Source organism: Scleropages formosus, chromosome 9 (assembly GCF_900964775.1).
Source record: "Scleropages formosus chromosome 9, fSclFor1.1, whole genome shotgun sequence".
Classification (NCBI taxonomy): Eukaryota; Metazoa; Chordata; class Actinopteri; order Osteoglossiformes; family Osteoglossidae; genus Scleropages; species Scleropages formosus.
Window position 1 is genome coordinate 29,619,505 of NC_041814.1, and position 22,890 is coordinate 29,642,394.

Here is a 22,890-nt window from a genome sequence, read left to right on the forward strand (position 1 = left end):
CTTATGAATCCCTTCCATTCTGCAAGAAACAACTTAAAACTCATCTCTTCAGACACCCCTGATGAGTTCACCTGTGATAATCTGTCCCGTTTATTTGCCTGGCACAGTGTATACATGACTTTACATATGGACACTTTACAAACATATGATCTTTTGCTTGTTACAGAACACTGTAGACAGCACATGACATTATTCATGACATCAGCTGTCACTTTGCTAGGTGTTCTTTTTGTCACAGCATGGGCTTGGAATATTAACCTTTCAATAAGACTCTTCCTAAACTCTTACATTGTTCAGGCTTCCATTGTTCAGACCAGCACTGTACTTTTTCACCTGCTCTTCCTGTTTACGTGTTTTCAGCTTCTGATAAGTTATTCTAACTTACAGTATCAATATGATCTTAAACTGTGCAACACTTTCTAAAGGAATAAATGTGAGCATACACCCATGCACTTATAAACAAACACCAACAGCAAATATGACTGTCAGGAATACCCATAACACATGTACATTTGTGAAGAATATGCACATAAATGCTTCTTTTCCATTTGCTGTCACCGTGTTTTCACCGGGCGATCCCTGTGTGGGAGGAAAGGTGGGCAGACTGAGTAACATGCTTGACGACCATAGATGGCTGCAGTGACTGTGCTAAAAGCACCATCATTTTGCACAAGAGCACTAATGGGCCTGGAGGTGTTCAACACTTCCTGATGCTGCTCAACACTGCTTGTCATCACCCAGTGCTACACAATGCTGCTCAACACTCCCCGATGCTGCCCAATGCTGCCTGTCACTGCCCAATGCTGCTTGAGGCCGATTCTACAGGACAATAGGAAAGTATGGGGAGCGGAGAGGTAGAAGTAAGTTTTTTGTGTGGGTGGATCCTGAAAAATGTCCATCAAACTGAGCCTTGTGTCTCTGTGTGAGTTCTGACAGCAGCAGGCAATGAGAGTTTGTTTCCAAAAAACTTACACCCATAAACACATATAGAAATATACCCCTAGCACGCATGAGCACCACTCATGTATGAACATGGTTACCCGTGCTCACATGCATCTTAATTGCACACACAAACACAGACACACATACAGTAACACACAACCATTCAATCATATGATGCTTTTTAACCACTGAGCATCACCTTCATATCCATGTGCTCATAAAAAAAGGGCGACAACCGCTCGGCAACAGACATGCATACAAATATGAAAGTATGCACGCATAATCATCGAGACATACATATATAAACCACTCATCCACCCACATCCACACCCACACCCCAGCTGATCCGTAGAGCCCCTGCCTCTGAAGCCCTGCAGAAGCGTTGGGCCACTTGGACATCCCAGGCAGGGCGACTGCAACAGAGTGGCCGCTTCTCTGCACAAATAAACAGAAATAAAGCCATAAGTGGAGCTGGAGCTTGGCTGTAGTGTCAACACATAAGAGCGCACTTAGAGCGATCGGTGTGCTCTTCTCGTCCCTCCTCAGAGCCACTCTCCTGCGCTCGACCTGTCTCTGAGTGAATCACAAACTCGGGCATGGGCCCAGCTGCACTAGTCAGCATCCTTTAAATGGAGTGCCTCGCTTGGCGGTTCGCTCTTCACGCAGGATTTGTCTCGGCCCACATTTTTGGCGTAATATCGGTTTTCAACATTGCTTATGTCCCATAGAAGCTGCATCTCTTACTTAAGCTAACGGCAGCCATCAAGTCTGGCTCCCTAGCCGGTGCGCCTCCTGCTGTCTGCTCGGCTCCCATCTCCATTCTGACCATGTGATTGGCTCCTGAATGTGTCATTCAAATAGACTGGCAGAGTCTCCCTCCCACCCACACAGGTTATTAATGTGTGGATGATTGCAACTTTCGGTGCCGCTGGTTTATTCACACCCTGGATCGCGTTCCGCTGCGATGCTTCTCTGTCTACCGCTCAGAGTGAGCTCGTTTGCCTAAATGTCCCGACGGATAATTACAGTAGCAGCCGCCGCTGTGTACGCGTGTGTGCGTGCGGGCGTGTGTTTGTGTGTACCAACATAATTAAGGTGCAACATTAGCCTTAATTACTGCCTCGACTACAGGTGCAGGAGCGTCAGAGCGAACCCAGCATGCGAGCGTCTCTCTCCGCTGGCCTGGCGCGGCGCTAAACGCTCCGCTAGTGGCCCTACTTGGTCAAAATGCTAATGAAGACAGAGTGGGGGGGGACCTGAATGGAAACTGTTTCTGTCTAGCCTCTCGACACACACGTGCAAATACAGACACAGAACATTCCTGAAACAGCTATCAGTAGGCTGGTGTGCTCCCTCCAGACAGCCTTATTCAATTATCCACCGCTCATTCCCACAATGCACTGTGTCACATCATTAGGGGTTTCCAACCTGGTAATCTGCCAGCCTCCAAACGTAGTCTCCTTGACTCTGAATCCAGTGTGTATGTGATTTTATTTTCCTAAAGAGTAACCATCTCCCACTCTGAAGGTCACCATGGATGTTCAACAGTGAGAGGATTACGATAAAACATGGGACTAATTAGCTCTTCGAAACAGTTTCTTTACAATATTACCTCAATTTGTCAACGGAGGAGATATAACCTGCATGACTGATGGCTTATGAGAACGTTGCTTTATTAGGATGATTAATTTGTTTTCAGACAGGCTGCAGTCCTTAACACATTGAACACTTCAGCCTTTCAGGTGACCTGGAGACACACGCACACACACACACACACACATACACTCAACCCCTCCATGAAGAAACCCATCTCCGATGGTTTGGTTTCTCTTATACAGCAAAATGAAGGAACGACTCGCTGTCCTCCCCTCCTAAAAGTGGGTTGTTCGCTCGACGGATGGTGGGCTTTTAAGTGTGAGACGACAGAGGCTGGGGGCAGACGAGAGTGCCAAGGGTCACTGCGTTAGCGACACATAGCTACTCTAATGTCCTAGTTATTCGCATTGGTCCGCACACACACTTACGTCCACAAATGCACACATCATCTTCCTCCATAACACCCAAGACACTGTGTTCATTTACACACAGCAGTCAGACAAATATACACACGGATAGCATGGTATTCGCTCACACACGGATATACAGATACGGGGGCATGGAAGGGTAATGGAATAGGTGAGCGCTTCTAAACAACTGCAGGCCTGTAATTTGAGCCCATCTCACAGCCAGGCAGCCTCACTCCTCTCTCCTCTAATCTTCTGCCAAAATGAAGCCACCAGCCACTCGGGGCTGACGCGCACAGTGTGTGTGAGGCGGCCGAGTTTGTGAGGCCGCAGCGTGTGAGATAGCCGAGTGTGTGAGGCAGTCGCGTGGCACTGAGGAGATTAAGAGCAGTGAAGCCTCCAGGAACCTGTGTCACCATGCTGGTGGAGGACAGGGATTGGGGGGGCACCACTGTCAGCCTGGGACCAGGTGGATGACAACTTCCATTTCTGTGTCAATTTGCAGAAAGGCAGGAACTGAATGTTGAATTATAGTCACAAGGGAGACTGACAGTGCGGTCTGTGTGAGTTCGTATGAGTGCACTATGGCTTCCCAAAGCACACGCACATGCATGGGCACATAACCTGAAGTTCCCCTTGGCCTCCTTACTGGAGCATGTGGGCATGTCTCTGCTCCCCATCACATCATCAGACTGCTACCTTTGGAGCAGGACCACTGAAGTGAACCCATATTTGCCAGGGTCATCGTGCCCCCATGGACCTTCCTGGAAACTGGCGCAAAGGACCGAGACGGTTTTTCAGCAAGAGGAGATAAGAATAGTACAGCTGTCAAATGGCTCCCCACAATCCCTCTGCCACCCTCCTGCACACACACACACATACACACACACACACACACACACACACACACACACACACACACACACATACACACCTCTCTATGTTCGCTAAAGCACATCACCAGAAGAGTACAAAGCAGCCAGGGCTTCGCCCACTAAGGAGGATTACATCCTTCAGTGTCCAGGGCTTCCTTTGACAAGATGGTGCAGGACGATAATGGCTTGGTGCTTCATGGTCTGCTTACAAAAAAAAAAAAAAAAAACCTTTGAATGTGATAATGGAGAAAAGTCTGCTTCTTCTAACACCTCTTCACGTGTGTCATGGACAGTTCCTGAAACCCAGCAGTAGTGCCGTGACACAGCTAGTTATCCCTCAAAGGTCTGAGTCGCAGCTCCCACTTGGGTGCCATCGCCAGGCCCAGTTAGTGCCAGTAGCCCTAGTGCAGGACACAATCCACTTCACCTCTCAACCCCATATTCACAGTTACCTCCATCTCTAGCTTTGTAGCAGCTGGGGTCAGGTAAGGTAAAGTGGGACACTTGCAAGGACCTGTCCCTAGTGGCTATTCAGTTCCAATGGAGCACACAATATTAGCCCTCCAGGGTAAGTTTCAGAAAATACATTAATTTTAATTAGCTCCTGTTTCACACCTGAAACATCAGGTGAGACTCGCTAGAAATATATCTACCGAAATGAAGTAATTAAGATGTGAGGTTGAGTGAAAATCATTGTGTCCTAAAACTCTTGAGACTATGGACATGAAATCCTGTTTTCCAGGCATGGAAAAAGTCAAATCAAGCACACGAGAAAGACTAAACCACCCAAAAATTATTGTTTATACTTTTGTAGCTTCCATATGTGATCCTTGTGTGTTTACCACTGTTCTGAAGAGCGTTTATCTCCTGCCAGGTAAGCTTCTCCCGAGGACAAATGCCAGCCTCGGCACATGGCTCATCTGTGTTTCCAGTCCTTCCCATTGGCAGCTTAGGGTGTAGTGGGCTTTAAAGCGGCCCATGCCACGTAAACGGCCACACGCAGACAAGTCGACCAGTTCCTGAAGAAGCACCCTCTTCAAAGGGCTTCTACACTCCCTGCTGAAAGCCTCGTCTGCACAAGGGCCAGCCAGGCAACCGTGCCGCTTCATTTCGCTCCGAGCGGATCACAAACGCGCCAGCTGGTCACTAGGCTTGGCAGAGGGCCCCTCGCGTTCCGCTACGCACCTGCTGTCAGTGGCCACCCTTCCCCAGCTCACAGCAAGAATAGTGAGCAACAACCTTTTCATTAACACTTGGTCGCGCTTGTCTGTTCTCTAATCCTCTCTTTTCGCTCACCTGCAGCGGGATTTAAGGCATCCAGCCTTGAGGGCTTCGTTAACCGGGGTATGTTGAACAGGGAACGTTAAACGTTCAAAGCTCATTCTGCTGTTATCGAGGACGCAGGTCAGGTGTCAAGGGTGCCAATATCACTGCAGGCATGGTTCACACCTTGGCTTTAAAAACTTCATTTTGTGGATACTGTAGTGCATAAGCCCGTCCTGGGTGTGTCCCCTCCCCCTCCGGCCTTACGCCCTGTGTTACCGGGTTTGGCTCCAGTTCCCCGTGACCCGGTATGGGACGAGCGGTTCTGAAAATGTGTGTGTGTGTGTGTGTGTGTGTGTGTGTGTGTGTGTGTGTGTGTGTGTGTGTGTGTGTGTGTAACCTTTGATGTTCTCAAGGACGGTTGTCACCTGACCACACCTGAGCACGTACCTCATCAAGAACCTGCAGAAAGTGACAGGACGACACCTACCTAACGGTGAAAACCTCTTCTGCCGAGGACCACTCCCCATCCTTCCATTCATCAATATTCATAAGAGTGTGGAGGGATTGGCAGCTGCAATCGCATATTGATAGCGCTCCGAATCGGAACCAAACAATTAACGGGTGCTGTGATCATGAATATTCATAAGCACCTGCCTCCGCCAGAACTCTTCAGCAAAATATCGGGCTGATGAAAAGGTATATTTTTTGCCCTCTCTCTGAAGGACGTTAACTCACTAATGAATGCCTATCCAGCAGGATGAGGTGCCAGGATTGTTTTACAGCTGAAAAAATGTATGAAATGACTTGGGTAATCCAAGCGCAAAAAAAAAGAAAGCATGTCTCTTTACAAATAGCTTACAGTAGTTCATATTTTTGGTTTCCATTGGACTTGAGTAACCTCAAAAGATTCTGTGGGCACCGTCTGGCTTTGGAAGGATGAGAAATAACTGGAACAGTCTGTTTGGTTTTGATCACAGTAACCACAAGCCTGAAGTTTCTACCGAGAAATGATGTGAAAAATGTCCGTGATGGGATGAGGATGTGGATGTGGATGAAGCAGTGGTCATGGTGTGGAGATGCATGTGGGGAGGGGGCACCAAGACGGATTGACGGTTCAGCTGGGTGCCGGCGCCAGCCGCTATGAAAGGGATGCAGGGGAAGAGAAATTGGGCTGTTCCTGTGGGCAGCCGTTGAGTCGCGCCAAGGAGGCAGCAGAGACTGAAGCCAACGGAGACCCCCCAGCAGGTCTTTAATATGGCTCTTAGTATGAGATGCTCTGTTGGCTGTCAGACTGGGAGCAGGAGTACATACACCCTCACTCCAGTGTTCATGAAAATAATAAATTCAGAAAAATGAAACCTTTCTGTACATTTTTAAACTATACATGGCTACAATAAATACACAATGAATCAACATAAATAAGATGTGCTTTCCAATCCCTTTGCAGTTATTTCAAAGTCCAGCTCAGTCCTTTAATGAATTTAATTTGCCAAATTACTGTTTAAATTTGTGTATTGTATCGATACAGGCCTGCTTATGTTTGTATTAGTACAGACTAAAATCTATATTTTGCAACTACAAAAGGGAAGCAATCTTCAAATGTACTCCACTGTCTAAAAATTTTTTAAAAATTACACACCACTCAAGGAGCTGGGATCAGCATCCTTGTTTCACACATTAAAGACAGTCAACTACAAGAAGACCTGCTGAGCAAGCTGTAACCTTTTCTGTAACCGGTAGGACCCAGTGTTCATGCTTTACATAACCACAGTTAAAATATATTCTAAACGTACAGCTGCTCCTTGACTTACGATGGTTTGACTTACGATTTTTCGACTTTACGATGGTGAGCTGGCGATAGACATTCAGCAGAAACCGTACTTTGAATTTTGATTTTTTTTCCCCTGGGCAAGCGATATGCAGTTCAATGCTGTCTTGTGATGCTGGGCAGTGGCAGCGATTCGCATCTCCCAGTCTGCCATGCATCGATAGTGTACACAACCGATACTCTACAGCTCTACAGTGTTCTGTGTTGCCAGCAGTTTTTTGGATACCCCTTGTATCTACGTTGTGTTTTGTGCATCCATGATGTCACAGAAATGCCCATCTGTGTCTCCTGCTACTGGTGAGACTAAGAAGAGGAGGGCAATTACTGTTGAGGAGAAACTCAAGATAATTGCTCAGCATGAAGGCAGCAATCCCATAATGGCCATCACACGTAGGCTAGGCTTTGGTGTTCGGTAGGTTAGCTGTATTAAATGCATTTTTGACTTACGATATTTTTGACTTATGATGGGTTTCGCGGAATGTAACCCCATCGTAAGTTGGGGACTACCTGTATTCCTAATTTAACCAGTGAACGATTGTGTTCTTTCCAGGGTATGACTTAATTAGCCTTGTGCCCTGTGCTTTCGTGATAGGCTCCAGAATACCATGAATAAGTGATCTTCGGTAGTGAGTGAGCAAGCTGCTGACGTCATTTGAATAGTATTCTTAAGGAAAGATCTATTTTTTTTTTGAAAAGAGAAAAAAGTCATCAGTCAATCACATTGCAAAACGTGAACTTTCCCATTTAGCTGAAACTTTTCTCTAAAGCAACTTACAATGCACAGCTCAACCTATTCTTTTTTTTTTTTTTTTTAAGTTAGGCAGTGTTTACTAGACCAGCCTCAGGATGAATACCTTACCTAAGAGTACTAAAGCCAGAGTGGGATTTAAATTTTGGCTGTCTGAGTCTGAAACCAATGGTGGTGAACACCATGCAGTTTGCTACCCATTCAGTTACATAAAAATTGTACAGAAGGGCTTAGCAAGTTTGCTATTCAAGCTCTGCCACCATGCTATCAATATCTTCTAGGAGAAAAATAGCATATCTTCAGTCCATAGACTATGAATGTTGGAACAACACACCTTTTAAGTCTTTGTGTTTCAGTCCAGATCATGGAATACTCATCAAAGTTCTTCTTTCTACACTGAAGACATACACTGATTTTAGATATGAATGAGTGAAAGAGAGTGGCCACTGGAGCGATGAAGGTCCCCAGGGTTGTCCAGCCTTGGTCTGAAGTGTTCTTCTCACAATAAGATAGCACTGAAATCATGCAAAAGTGACCAAATGGCTCCCACAACATACTCCCTATAATTTTCTCTCATTTCCCAAACAGTAGGACATGTTGTGTGAGCTTTTCCTCACAGTGCGTTAAGGTGGATCCATAGAGAGGATGGAGCCTCCTAGCTGCCCCATTCCAGACCCTTGTCTCCACCTTAAGTCATGAGTTGTCGCCACGGTCACCATTGTCCACCTCCATGATGAAAAGCCCTGTCAGGAGGCAGCAGAATCAGAGCAATTACCTGGCAACAATGGTGCCCTGGCTCCACAGAAACCAAATTAAAGGCAGCTACCTCATTACTCGTTGAAGCATTAACAATGAGAAAAACGCATTGGTTCGAGATCCATCTGTCAAGTGGGCTACTTACCCTGTCAAATGGGACAGTTTAGTCAGGCCATTAGGCCTTCCTGACAATCGTAGCTATTTACTCTCTCATCTCTTACAGGCCAACAGGTCATCACAATAGACTCATGCGTAACAGACCCCCTGCGATGTTGGACTCCTGCAATGTTGAGTGGAATTTTGAGGATGGATCATGGATGGAAACATGCCTATGCCATGGACTATCAATCTGATTTTGAAGTGAAAAAATTTCAGTCTATGGGATAATCACACACAGACTGAAACTGCTTATCCCAAGTGGGGTTGCAGTGAACCGGAGCCTAACCCAGCAACACAGGGCGTAAGACCAGAGAAGGAGGGGATGCACCCAGGATGGGACACCAGTCTCACACAAGGCAACCCAAGCGGGACTTAAACCCCAAACCTACCAGAGACTACCATTTGAGTTTTTGTTAGGGAGTCACACTGTTGCAGCGTGTTTGGCCAGGTCCCGCTTTCTGGTGGGTCTGGGGGTTGAGTCCCACTTGGGGTGCCATGCAACGGAGTGACGTCCCATCCTGGGTGTGTCCCCTTGTGCCCTGTGTTGCCGGGTTAGGCTCCGGTTCGCCAGGACGAGCAGTTTCAGACAGTGTGTGTTATTTGCTGTTACTTAATTTCTATCTCAAGTAATTTTGTGTATGAATTTCCAGCTACATTCATAGGACAGACTCTTTAAAAAAAAATCAGTAAAGACCTTCATGCAATATTCACAAAATACAAGCCATTTAAAATAATTTAAATAGCTTATCTCAAATGGTTTAGTCTCTTGTGGAGTCAAAACAAAATGCCAGAAAAGGAAAATCAGTGCAGCATCCAGACCGACAGCAGAACTTTAATAAATGCCAGAGCTGAAGTGATGCGGAACTGTTTCCACAGAGTGGTAGTCTGCATGCCAGTGAGTGTTTTTGAATAGAGGGGGGAAAAAATCAAAGTTGGACAGGAAAGCAGTGTTTACATGGGCAGGGCAGGAGAGTTTCTTAATCACAATAAAATGAAAACATATTGAGGGTTAGTTAGCTCTGTGTCCTTTGTCAATACCACGGCCGAGGTGAACGTTTCTCCATCGGCCTCAGGCACAGCGGTGTGCAAACAGCACTGTTTCGCACCTCAACCGTTATGACTTGCTGAAGGGATTCTAAGAAGTCACCATTTCCTATGCCCAACAGAGACAGAAGTAAGTGGAAAAAATAGTTAATGACTAGAAGAAAACTGTTTATAACTGAAGCAGAAACATCTCCGCAGGGAAATGCTCATGTTCGCAAAAAGGTACGAAACTGCTGCACAAAAAGGGCAACAGTTCAAGGCAGAGGCTGCCTGTCAAACAAACTGAAAGTATTCCCCAGAAGAAGGAAGCTGCTTAAGAAGAAAAAAGTGTTTCAGCGAAAATTAGGAAGCTGTTTTCCCGGATAAGGAAGTACTTTGTTTTAAAGTGGGAAGCTGTTTTCCAGAAAAAGGAAGTGTCGCAACAAAAAATAGGAAGCTGTTTACCAGAAAAACTGAAGTGCTTCGAAAAAGTAGAAAGCTGTTTAGTGAACATGAAACTGCTCATTAGAGAGTAGGAAGAAGCTTTATCACCAGCGAACAGGAACATTTACTATAAGAGTCGAAGCTCACACACACACACACAAACACACACAATAAAACAGAAATCCATCACACCGCATCCCCAGCCTCGCTGTCAATATTCCCATGGTACGCTGCATTCTACTGCTGAACTTTGGCCTCCAGCAAACGCGATCGTTCCTTCAGAAGAAAAGCGGAGAGTGATGAAATGGGCCTGATGCCAATTCTCCACTTGATCTCGGATCATGCCCCCCGTTTAAAGCCACGGCAAAGGTCCCCTGGCAGAGCGGTGTGATACAAAACACTGTCCGATCGTTGAGGAGATAAAGAACGAGACTGCAACTTCTCACAAGTTCATGAATACATATTAAAAACAAACTGTGGCTGTACTGTCCAAGGAAAGATGCCATTGCTGCCAGTGGAAGACTCCGACCATCTTGAGACCGCAATGGAAAGATTCCTGCAGACACAGAGGAATTCTTCCCCCACCACCACCAAAACCACGACTTTGAAAATAATAGCCAGGGCACAAATTACAGCAGCATCTCACTTAAGATGCATGCACATCACTTGATTTTATATGGTCCTCTCACACTTTTACCCAACGAAACTCAGCTAAGTACGACTATTTGCGTATACAGAGACAGCTATTTACCCAAAGCAAAGACCTTTCTCAGTGTTGCAAGACCACAGAAACCCATGCCCCAGGTTTGTTCTACAGGTGACACAATATTCAATAGCTTCCTCTTTGCCCCAGCCATTGGGTTTTGCCTATAGAACATAATATCTACGTTTATTTGTTTAGCTGACACTTTTCTCCAAAGTTACTTACGATGTTAAGCTACTTACAACTATTTACTAATTTATACTGTTGGGTAATTTTTAAGGTAAATCTTTTACTCAGGGGCATTACAGCAGAATGTGAGATTCAAACCAGCAACCTTCAGATCCAAAACCAGCAACTATAAACACTCTACAGCTGGTCTCCGATTTATGATGGTTCGACTTATGATTTTTTCGACTTTACGATGGTGAGCTGGCGATAGACATTCGGTAAAAACCGTAGGTCAAATTTTGAATTTTGATTTTTTCTCAGGCAAGCGATACGCTGAGCGATCCTCTCTCGCAATGCTGGGCAGCAGCAGCGATCCGCATCTCCCAGTCTGTCTTGCAGAGGTGTGTATTAGGCGTATTAAATGCATTTTCGACTTACAATATTTTAGACTTACGATGGGTTTCGCGGAACATAACCCCATTGTAAATCAGGGACCAACTGTATTTTCAGCTACTCATTATAATGCTGGCCCTGCCACAAAAAATTTACAAGCCTTCAGTACAGGTGTACAGTAATCACGCACTGATTCAGTGGAAAACAGTTGAGCCATACTAGTACTGTAAGCAGTATTTTTTACACGATGTCACATTTACAATATTCAAGGAGAAAGGAAGGGGTCTGCACCTTGACTTTTGGTTCAACAGCAGCTCCTCTCTTGGGACTCAAACCCCCAACCTTCTAGTCACAAGACAAATTCCGCAAGCATTTCCCCATTGAATACAGGCGGGCTTCAGACCAGAAGCAGCCATTGTGACGAGTTTGCTAATTGCTCTGGGGAGAGAATATGCAAACCTCGCAATGTAATGACATGCCAGGAAACTTTGGGAGAACTGAAGCAAAGGGAGAGTCGCTTGGGAGAATCCTCAACAACCTACAATAATCGCTTCACCAACTCTGATTATTGTGTGCTCTACTGTGTGTCTGTGATGTTTTTTTTTTCTTTCTTGTAGTTAGAGACAGAGCCAAAGGCTGTCATAGCTTTGGTTTGATGGAAACTTCTTAGCTTTGTCACAAAAGAATACCCGTAGAAAAAAAAAAAATGCACTCTTCATATCTGACCACAGAACTACTTATTCTCAGGAAGGAATGGTTTTGATTTATATGTACAAGTCTGTCATGTCTTAGCAAATATGTAAGAAGACAGCCAATGTACATAAATGTTTCCTGCTGAAATTATGTAGGGATGATGCCCAAAAACATCAAACGATGGGAGAGTTTGTTACCAGACTGGGGGAATTTACTGCAACAGGGTCAACAGTAGCATGGTGTACAACTCATTCATTTGAGGATGGCAGGGAGCATCTAACTGAGGGTCATACAGGACGTTGGTTAGGAGGTGATATATGAATTTGCATTAAGAGGGTAGGACAATTATTTTGAGGGAGGTGTAGAATGTCTGGCAGAACATCAGATAGGATGTTATAGGAATAGAGGAATTCATCTTCCAGGGTCAAACAAAATTAGCTGAATTTCAGTGAGGTTGGTATGAGAGTAAGGGTATTCTATGTAAAGTCAGTTTTAGGGTTGTGCCAGGCTTTCTTCTGAAGCTTATATCAGATTTTTACATTTGAAGTATAAAGTTCAGACTTAATAGAAAAGTGTAATTCTGAGGGTGTTACTAGAACTATAACCAACAATGAGAAGACCTGGTACACTTGCTGGGTGTTGGTGTAGAATCAGGAACACTTTGTATGAGGAGACTTGTCAAGAGCCGATATGGTGTTATGGGTACACTGTTAGAGCATTCTTATTAAAAGCTAATAAAGAGTTGGGGCACTTTGTAGGAGGCCACTTGCAGGAAGCTGGTATGGAATTTTGGGCACTTTGTATGAAGATACCAGCTGGAGGCTGGCATAGACGTAAGGATGCTTTGTATGAAGATGCTTGCTGGGGGTTGTTATAGAATTATGGGCACTTTGTAAGAATAAACTTCTTAAAGGGTGGCATAGAGTTAGAGGCACTGTAAGATTTTTGCTAAAGACTGTTCTAGTGTTGGGGCATTTTGCAGCAGGAAACTTGCTGGAGGTTGGCAAAGAATTAAAGGCATTCCGCAGAACAATTAATGCAAGTTAGTGGAAAATTGGGGAGCCTCTGCAGGTTGGTATAGAGTTAAAGGCACCATGTAAGAGGATACTTGGCGGTATAGACTTTATAGGGAACTTGTTGAAAAGCAGAGGCAGCATGGCTACTGACCAGCCTGGTTGGTTGTGATGTTGACCGTCACTTGCTGGGCTGGGTAGGGGCTCTTGCTGGTGACTCCGTTGACAGCCTGGATCTCGAAGGTGTAGGGAGTGTGTGCCCACAGGTTGCTGATGAACACTCGTGTCTCAGTGAGGCCCAGCTGGCGTGGGACAAATTCCACATTGTCATCACAGGGTGAGCAGGTACGTCGGTCGGCACGGCACTTCTTGCATATGATGTTGTAGACCACGTCCTCCCGGGCGCCCGTCTCCCGCGGCGGGTTCCACTCTAGCACCACCGAAGTCTCATTCACCACTGAGATCACATTTCTGGGGCCAGAAGGGACACCTGCTCATTAAGGACACACAAACACAGGACACAATGCTTTGATAATGTTGAAGCAGTGTTTGAAAAATTTTATTAATCACATGACACCGGTCTCTAAATGCAGTTCCTCCAAGGACACTGCAATCCATCAGAGGCTCAGGAATCAAAAATTATTCCCCAGCGTTATGATAATCTTCCTTCTGCATACCCACAGTGCCTCCATAGCATCACCTTTTGCCACAAGGTTGTAAGATCAATATTTCCCACCCTGTCATTGGTAGCTGAAGTCACCATCACTGGGTCTCGACATAGCTTCTCTACTACGTCAATGGGAGCTCTGAGATCAGAGCTCTGAGGCATTCGCTGTCAATCTTTAATCAACGAAAAGGCCGCGAGCATAACATTAGCTCCGCCCCATGGTGTGTGACTGACAAGCTATAATTACCACATGGTGTTGATATTCATGACTCATGGGTCTGGACAAATTTCACATGTAAAATACTTTCTATATATACACATGCATTTAGAACGTATCAATCTTGAATTTGTCTCGACACTTAAGTTGTGAATATCAATACTGTCTGTGGTAATTGTAGCTTGTCATTGTAATAGCTTCTTGTCAGTATACTTAATACACTATATATATAAAAATCAAAATTCACTTTTAACACATTAAAAAGAGGATATGCTGGAGTCCCCAGCTGAGCTAAGAAAATCAACTCCAAATTTTTGAGTACAGTGGGGAAGGAGTGTAATAAATTCTCCCATCTCTCTGCTCTCATATGGTTAGTGACTTTTACTTCAGGCCAGGAAGCTGTAAGTTTGAATCTAAGGAGCAAGGTCCCGAGCCTAATGGTTTCAGTGAATACATAGTGGTATTATATCTATAGTTGTAAAAATTACTCAAAAGGGCAGGGCCAGAATGTGGCCACCAAGGGCTTATGTTGCCTGAACCTTTAGCTGCAATATAAACATTGAAGGTGGGTGTTTTTATATGTATATGTATATGTATATGCAGGGGAGGCACGGTGGTACAGTGAATAGTGCAGCTGTGTCACAGCACCTGGGTGGTGTGAGAGGATGTGGGTTTGATCCCCACTCAGTCTGTGCGGCGTTTGCATGTTCTCCCCATGTCTGCATGGGTTTTGTCCAGGTGCTCTGGTTTCCTCCCACACTCCAAAGACATGCTGTTCAGGTTCACCCATAGTGTGTGAGTGACAGAGAGAGTGTGTGTGTTCCACTGACGTATAGATGAGTGACTCATTGTAAGTAGTGTATCGAGCAGTGTAAGTCACCACAGTAAGCGATGTAAGGTGTGTGGGCTGATAACACTAAATAGAGTTCATTGGAAGTCACTTTGGAGAAAAGTGTCTGCTAAATGAATGCATGTATATGACACACATACTGTATTATTGAGTACATGATTTTCTCCAAAGCAATTTGTAATGTTAAGTTTTACACTAAGCTATTTACCACCATTTTACTCATTTATACAGCAGGGTAATTTTTATTGCCTCGGTTTCGGGTTAGTACCTTGCTCCATTGAGTGCAAGGCCATGGGCGTAACCACAACGCTACCTGCTGCCAGCCACAGAGACAGGGTTGAAGAAATTTGTACTATAGCGTCGTGTGGCTCTAGTCCTTAGACAACACAATTCACAAGAGAATTTTGCGGTGGGATTCAGTCCCCCATGACGCCTCCGTGGTGATATTCATTCACCAAGACATGTCTCTGAGTGAAACCTGGTGCAGCGCTCAAAACACAGCTTATTCCTTGGGTTTTGATTCCACAACCTCCAGCACGCTCATTCCGAATCCTTATTCCACATTACTACGTATTCCAAAATGCAAATTTTGTCTTGAGCTCTCCACCTGAAAATGGAATGCAGCCTTAGACAGGGAAAGAGAAGTAACCTACTCTAACTGAGTTGGATCTGGAGAAAATGGGCTTTTCTCCATTTCTTTTGTTATTTAACCCCATTTCGACATGCTGGGATGCAAAATGGCAGCTGCCGGGAGCTGCGATTCGCCGCATTACTGATGTGTCAAACGCAGAACAGGAAAAATAAATTCCCAATCTCCTTATCGCCCCATTAGCACCTCCAGAGAAGAAAAGCCTCTCACAGCTCTCTATAGTGAGCTTGTTACAATTACACATCAGACGGTGTGGAATCTTGACGTTGGAGGTCCACACTCTTCTGACATCCTTGTGGTGGATGAACGCCTCGGTAAACGGCATTTTGGTGACACATCAAGGTAACTTGGATGGCCGCGCAAACCCTAGGTCCACCCCCCAGCACATCTTACACTAGTCCAACATCACACCTGTCTGATACACTGCAGTCCTTCTCATTTTATACAACATCATTTTCCTTCATTTCTGTCATCTCCACACAGATCCCGATTGTCATCAGCTACCAGGGAAGAGAGAAGACTGTATAGAAATACATTGTCTACACAGAGATTTGAAGTATAATCTGTATGTGTGTACTCAGATCTCATATTTGAGAAGCATGACGGCTTGTGTCAGTGTATGTGTACATGTGTGGTGCTTTAGCTACTGGAGGACAAATTGAGTGCAATTGCAACTCCACAAGACAAAGGAGTACCTGGAGCCCAAGGCGAAATCGACAATTGTCCATCTCACACCGAGGTTACAGCCATCTGACCGGACATTAGAGCACTGCTGAGAGTGCTCCTCTGTCCTGTTTCTGTCAATCAGGGCTCTGTCTCACTATGGACTGATATAGTCATCCCACCAGTGTCTCAGTGATGGGGTTAAGGTGAACTCCACAAGGCTAACAGCCTGTCCCCACCACACTTTAGTGAGACAACTGTTAGGTATCTTTTAACCCGTTGCCTGATATAAAGAACTGTTCTTTACAGCTTACCATTAAACCAAAGCAGAGTCCTCCATCTGCTCTCCACATTGCTGATACATTAACTTGACTGCAGTCACCTGACATGTGGGATTCACTGGAAGTAGGTTTATGTATCTTCTTAGTAACTATGTATTAGCGTTAAATCTTCCATATCTTGGTAATCAAGTCCAGAAACCACATACACACACACACTCGCTGAAGCCACTTGTCCCAAGCAGGGTCGCAAAACACCGGCGCCTAACCCAGCAACAAAGGGTACAAGGCTGGAGGGGGAAGGGACTCACCCAGGACAGGGCACCAGTCCATTGCAGTGCACCCCCAGCAGGACTCGAACCCCAAACCCACCAGAGAGAAAGACCCAGCAGAACCCACTCCACCACTGCACCACTACACCCCCTACCCCAGAAATCATATATAAATATGAAACCAAAATGTTACATAAAAATCTGTTGTCAAACAAACTAATAATGTCAGGTGGATGCGCCATTGAGTCAAGTTCAACTGAAAGTAACAAATTGCATGGCTTCCAATGTAAGGTGGGAATAGACATGGTTTGCCAGTGTTTTCTTCCATGCATGTCTGAGCTGGACTTGTGCCCACATCCAACACATAGCTCAGGAGCAGCTATTCACACAGCTACTCCTGCAATGTAAATGTTTGTAAAGAAATTATCAAGAACGTGATTGGGAATTGTGGATATTCTGATAAAGTTTTATGCAGCTACCCGTGTGATGAACATTGGTTCATATGGTGGAAAGACACTAACTGTACTTAAGAATTACACGTTTGCATCTAAGTGTCTCTTTCTGGCAATGTAATAAACACATTGTATTTTCTATGAGATGTACGTTGCTCTGGAGAAAAGCATCTGATAAATGAATACATGTGACCCATTGTAAGTAATGTATCTAGTAGTGTAAGTCACCTTGGGCTGATAACACTACATAGAGTTCACTGGAAGCCGTGCTGGAGAAAAGCGTCTGATAAATAAAAAAATGTAAAACGTAAATGTAAATGTTGAAGCTATGAGGTCCCAGCTTTGCCTGCTTTGCCTCCATGATAATGTTGCAAAGGACTCTTCTGAGACCTCAAAATAAATGAGGAAAACACACACACACACACACCAGCTGAAGCTGCTTGTCCTGAGCATGGTCACAGCGAGCCAGAGCCTAACCCGGCAATACAGGGCGTAGGGCTGGAAGGGGAGGGGACACACCTAGGACAGGAAGCCAATCCATTACAATGCACACCAAGTGGGACTCGAACCTCAGAGCTGCCAGAGAGGAAGACCCGGCAAAGCCCGCTGCCCCCCACCAAACGAGGAACACGTTTGCTGCAAATATGGTTGTTCCCTGAACTAGAAAGAAAAGGTTGACTCCTGGCTTGAAATTGTAGCATAGCTGATTAGACCACAAGCAAAAATGTAAGATGCATCCTAGCCCAGAAGCACACAGACAAGTCATTTATGAAATGAGCGTTGAGTTAAATCCAATTTTTTTTGCTTGTTTACACACAATACTGTATATCTGGGGACTGGAAATCAAATGGCCTAGGAGTTTAGAAGGAGACCACGCCTGCAATCGTTGTCAGATATCTGGGTTTGTCTGGGGACAGGTCTTAGATATGGGATATATGGAAGAGGTCCATTTCACTAACTGTCAGATCTCAGAGTCGATGTGCGTGTGGCTCTGCTAATACCCTAACGAGGTATGCGATACAGGATCGTGACAAAAATAAACGAGCCCCGTGATTGCATGTGAATAGCTTAACTATGGTAATTTCCTTATCTTTATCAGCGCTGGTGAAATTGTGCTGGGGACCACGCCGCAGAGGACAGATGGGATCTAACGTGAAGGTGAAAATCTGCCAAGCTCTTTAACAAGAAGTCCTTCCAAGGCCTGCGTCCGCAGAAATCTCCATGGCTGAACTTGAACTTGCAGGGAACTAAAATTGTGATTTAAAAGCAAGCTTTCTATGTGTGTGTGAGTGTGTCTGAGTGGTGGGCCAGTCCATAGGCTGCAATCTAGTTGCTAAAATTTTTACCCAGAAGGCTTGAATTTGGAAGTCAACAAGCCTACGTTGGCCTCCGGGAGTGAGAAGCAGTCACTCGTCAGGCCAGCAAAGTGGTGGGTGGGTAGAAGGGGGCTGGGGATTAAGCCCGAGAAGGCAATTACCCTAGCTTATGTCTGTTTACAGATGCATTAGAGAGAAACTGCCCTTTTAGCCATCTAATCTAAGAGGGCCCAAGCCAAGGATGCAAGGATACTGCACAAATCAAATTGAGGCACCCCACATCTCCCCCGGGGAACCTCCCTCCACCACCTCCAAGAGACGGGTGAGACAGTGCATGAGCCGTGGCTCCGTTCTCTTCTTTTAATCCCCTCCACCCCATTCTCAGCACTCAAAAAGGAAAATAACTAACGATCTACGTGAAACGATGCGCTTTTTGCTTTGGGAAGAGTTTCCTTTGAAACCAATCCCAGACTCCTCAGAAAGCAGAACGAGCCACTGCGGTGTTCTTTAAGCCCGGACACACTGTGTGCCGCAGCAGCTTGTGTTTTTATCCCCTCTTGTTTGGATTGTTTGGGTGGAGATTAATCATCCAGTGCGTGCAAGAGCAGAACTCTGAATTGCCTCGAAAAGTTGCAGGAGTTTTTCAGAAAAGGAAAGCCTACTTGCACCGGTTGAGGTTTCTCAGTTCACATTTGCTTGCTTGCCTGAAAGTTCAGGGTTCCCTTGTTTTGGATGTTATGTACCCCTTGCACTGATGCTCCTGTAGTGGAGCAGGAGGAACTGAACTGCAAGATGAGGGGTGCAACAGCAACTCAGCCCCATACCGCAACCTACGACTTCCGTGGCAGATCAATCGGCAGTGTCTTTGCTAGACTCCTAGGAAATTAGCTCCATTGTCTGCAATGTCGGCTGATGAGGGGCTCCAGCTGACCATCACGGGGGGTCTGAATTTAGACAGAGTGACTGAAGTGTCCAGCACTGCTCCACCAACAATGGGGCTGGCTGGGGGGGCTGGCATGTGGCCGCTTCCAGACTCCTTTGAAAGTGGGGTCCAGGTGGGGAATGGACAATGGGGACCAGGAGGTATCGGGATTGTGAGGAGCATGGGTGGGGCACACTGGATGGGGGTGTCCAACTGGGAGAAAGAGAAAATCTGAGAAGTCAGGGGTCCTGATGCGAAGTGGGGGGCTGCCAGCAGGGAAAGGATCAACACTGTGATGAGTGTGGGAGGGGTATGGGGTGGCAGTATCTGGGGTGTATCCAGCTGAGAAACAAGGAACCTGTGAAGCCTCGGTAGGTGTATGGATGGGGGGGGTTGCACATGGGCCTTTGAAGATGGAGATGTGGGGGGAGGAAGGGGCGGCATTGCACAGCAGTCGTCCCACGCTACAGCCGCCATCTCGCTGACACAACCACAGGCCTGTCAATCCATCACCCTCCTAATCGGGGACACAGCGCTCAGAGAGTGGAGCGAGGGGAAACAGCTGCTCGACATCACGGAAAGCTCCGGAACAGGCCAGACGGGAGCTTGTGCGCGCCATCCTGAAGGCAATCAGGCTGACGGCCCCATGAATAAATAATTAAAAGAAGGAAAGCTTTCATATTTCAAAACATCCCCCCTCCACCAACCTCATATCCCCCATGATTGTGAGTACAGCTCGGGGAGCCTGGTTGTATCATTAAATGGAGTTCTAGGGAGACTTTGGCAAAAGTAAACAAACTCGACCGGTTTCCGCCGATCGTCGATAAAGCGTTCTCTATCAGCTGGGACGGAGTGATTACATTTGACAAAATCAAACATCTTGTTCTACACAGGTTTGAATAAATGGGTTAATCCCATCTCAAGCGGATCGATCAAAGGAAAGTAGCAGATCAGTAATCCTCTCACCTTTTCCAAACACGGATGGAAAAGGGAGTGCAGTAATCCGGCCCATTTGATCCATTTTAACAACCCTGACCTGAGAAGGTCCTTTAACAAGTAATTGTCAACCTCATTGGTTGCTTTCAACATTGTAAGCACAAACATCTCAACTGCTCAGCTCTCCTACTCACACTGCCTCATCTGATTCTGCAAACATCTCCACTGCTTGCTCTTCATACAACCACTACTGCTACTAAATCTACTGAAATCTCCATGGACTGATTCTTTCTACAACCAGTACTGCTATCAATTCTAAAAACACCTCCGCTGCTTGGTCTTTCTACTATCATTACTGTTATCAATTCTCCAAGCATCTCTATAAACACCTCTTTTGCTTGATCCTTCCACAACCACTTATTGGTACCATTTCTGCAAATACCTCTGCTGCTCGGTCCTTGTACCAACATTACCACTGTCAATCCTGCACAAATCTCCAGCTTGGTTTTCCTCCACCATCACTATCAATCCTGCAAACATCTCTACCGCTTGATCTTTTGACAACTATTGCCATTATTAGTTCTACATGAATGTAAGAGCTGCCTTTGTACAACCAATACCAGTCATCCTACAAACTGTTTAGTCCTTCTTGAACCTCTGTCTCTACCAATTCAACAACTACCTCTTCTTCTTTGTCCTGCTACAATCATTCCAACTTTCAGTTCTACAACGTTATTACTGCTACAGATCTAAAAGATGTTGCAACCACTTAGTTCTTAGATAGGGGGTGCAGAGGTGCAGTGGGTTTGACTAGGTTCTGCTCTCCAGCAGCTCTGGGGTTCAAGTGTTGCTTGGGGTGCCTCGTGACGGCCTGGTGTCCCCTCCTGTGTGTGTCCCTTCCCCCTTCCAGCCTTACGCACTGTGTTGCTGGGTTAGCCTCCGGTTCGCTGCAACCCCGCTTGGGCCAAGTGGCTTCAGACAGTGAATGTATGTAGTTCTTATACTGACCTTACATGGAGAAGTAGTACAAATATTTATAGTTCCTAGGAATATTTACAGAATTACAACATACAGACTGCTTGGGCATCCAAACAGCTGGTAAATGTACAAAATCACAAGTTGACCTATGGATTTAGATAAAGTTGTCCACTGAGAAGGTGAGCGGTAATTAATAATTGACCCAGTAGGTAAACTCTTGATTTGGGGCTTTTGAAAAACATTGTTAGCTTTTCATATGGCAAAAAAGGTAAGCTGTCTGCCATCACCCCAGCGAAAGGAATGTGTGGAATGGAGGCTCCAGGCTAGCAGCTACATTTCACACAGGCAGTCAAGCCCTGGGTAAGGCATTTGGACCTCAGGCCCAGAAAGGAGCCACCTTCAAGTCCCCTCCTTCCTTTCCACCCTCTCCCTAATCCTGTTAGCTGAGAAGTTTTGACGGAGAGGCCTCTCCTGAGCACACCCCATGGGCCCCTCTCTCTGGCTTCAGGAGCCCCGGGGGCAAGAGGATAATGAGGGCTGTAGCACCACCGGGGGTCCGGGTTCCCAGCAGGACAGCAGGCCTCATTTCTGCTCCTCCAGAATGACCTGGGGCCATTTGCTCAGAAAACTACCACCGAGCCAATGTGAAGGAAACAAAAGCAGGATGCGTGTCATGATGAAATATAGCGTAACTTTTTTATTTAATGCATTTAAGGGGATGGAGAAGTCTTTTGAGGTGAACCCCAGCATCCAACGTGTGGCCTGAGGCCTGCAGGCAGCCCACCATTTCAAGCGATGCAGCCTCCAAGAACATTTCTACAATTATTAATATATGCCGTGCTGTTGCATAGCATTAATACTATAAATTCTTTTGTATCACACAATACTGTGGTTATACGCACAACACCAAAGCAAAATACAATTAAATAAATAATATCTCAATTTGAACATTTTAGTTTTAGGATGTCACTTAGTATGATTTTTATACACATAGTCCTCAAATCACATCACGGTAATAATTGCGGCCCTTAGCCAAAAAAAGGCTGGACGCCCCTTGGGTAAACAAATCTTAGTATTAAAGCTATTCTCAATACTAGCTTTGATGTGCTGGGCAACAGGTAGCCAAGTGGATCGTGAAGGTTTCAGGATGACGAAACTGACGTCAGCAACACTGTCACTGCACTCTTGAGAATGGTAGGTAATGCAATTTTCAAAAATAATCAGCAGTGTAAGCAGGCAAAGTTTTGGTGGATGAAACAAAGGTGGCTTGTGCAGAAATCCGCATTCATACCTCGTAAAATAACGGTTCCAGCGATCCCTCTGCCATCTGAGATCGGTTAAGAGCACATTCTGTTTTTAGCTGGCTAAAGAAGTAATTTATAGTGTAAACACTGTTGTGTAAAAGGGTAAAATGTAAACTAGGCAAGCTGCTTCGGATATAAGCATCTGCAAGGCATATGCATAATTACATAATGTGATAGCAAATGCTAATAAGATTAGAGGTTGGACACCAGAAGCTTATATGATCCTCACAGAAGCAAAGGAACATAAAACTGGTTCAGTAGGTTCAGTGCTGTTACAATGATTCTGACTTGAAGGCTCTAAGGTTGCTGGTTCAAGTCCCAGGGATTGTCCTGTTTCAACCTTGAGCAATGTTCTTACCCTGAATTCAGTGC

General features: G+C 45.5%; 1 protein-coding gene across 4 annotated transcripts in view; it reads right to left on the reverse strand.

The window, feature by feature from the left end:
• The window catches only part of ephb1 (EPH receptor B1), a 200,350-nt gene that overhangs the window by 45,930 nt on the left and 131,530 nt on the right, over positions 1–22,890 (reverse strand). For all 4 annotated transcript variants that reach the window (XM_029254619.1, XM_029254617.1, XM_018726413.2 and 1 more), the window contains exon 5: positions 13,169–13,504. In XM_029254619.1, coding sequence (XP_029110452.1) covers positions 13,169–13,504 — 336 coding nt within the window. The remainder of the gene's footprint in view (positions 1–13,168; positions 13,505–22,890) is intronic.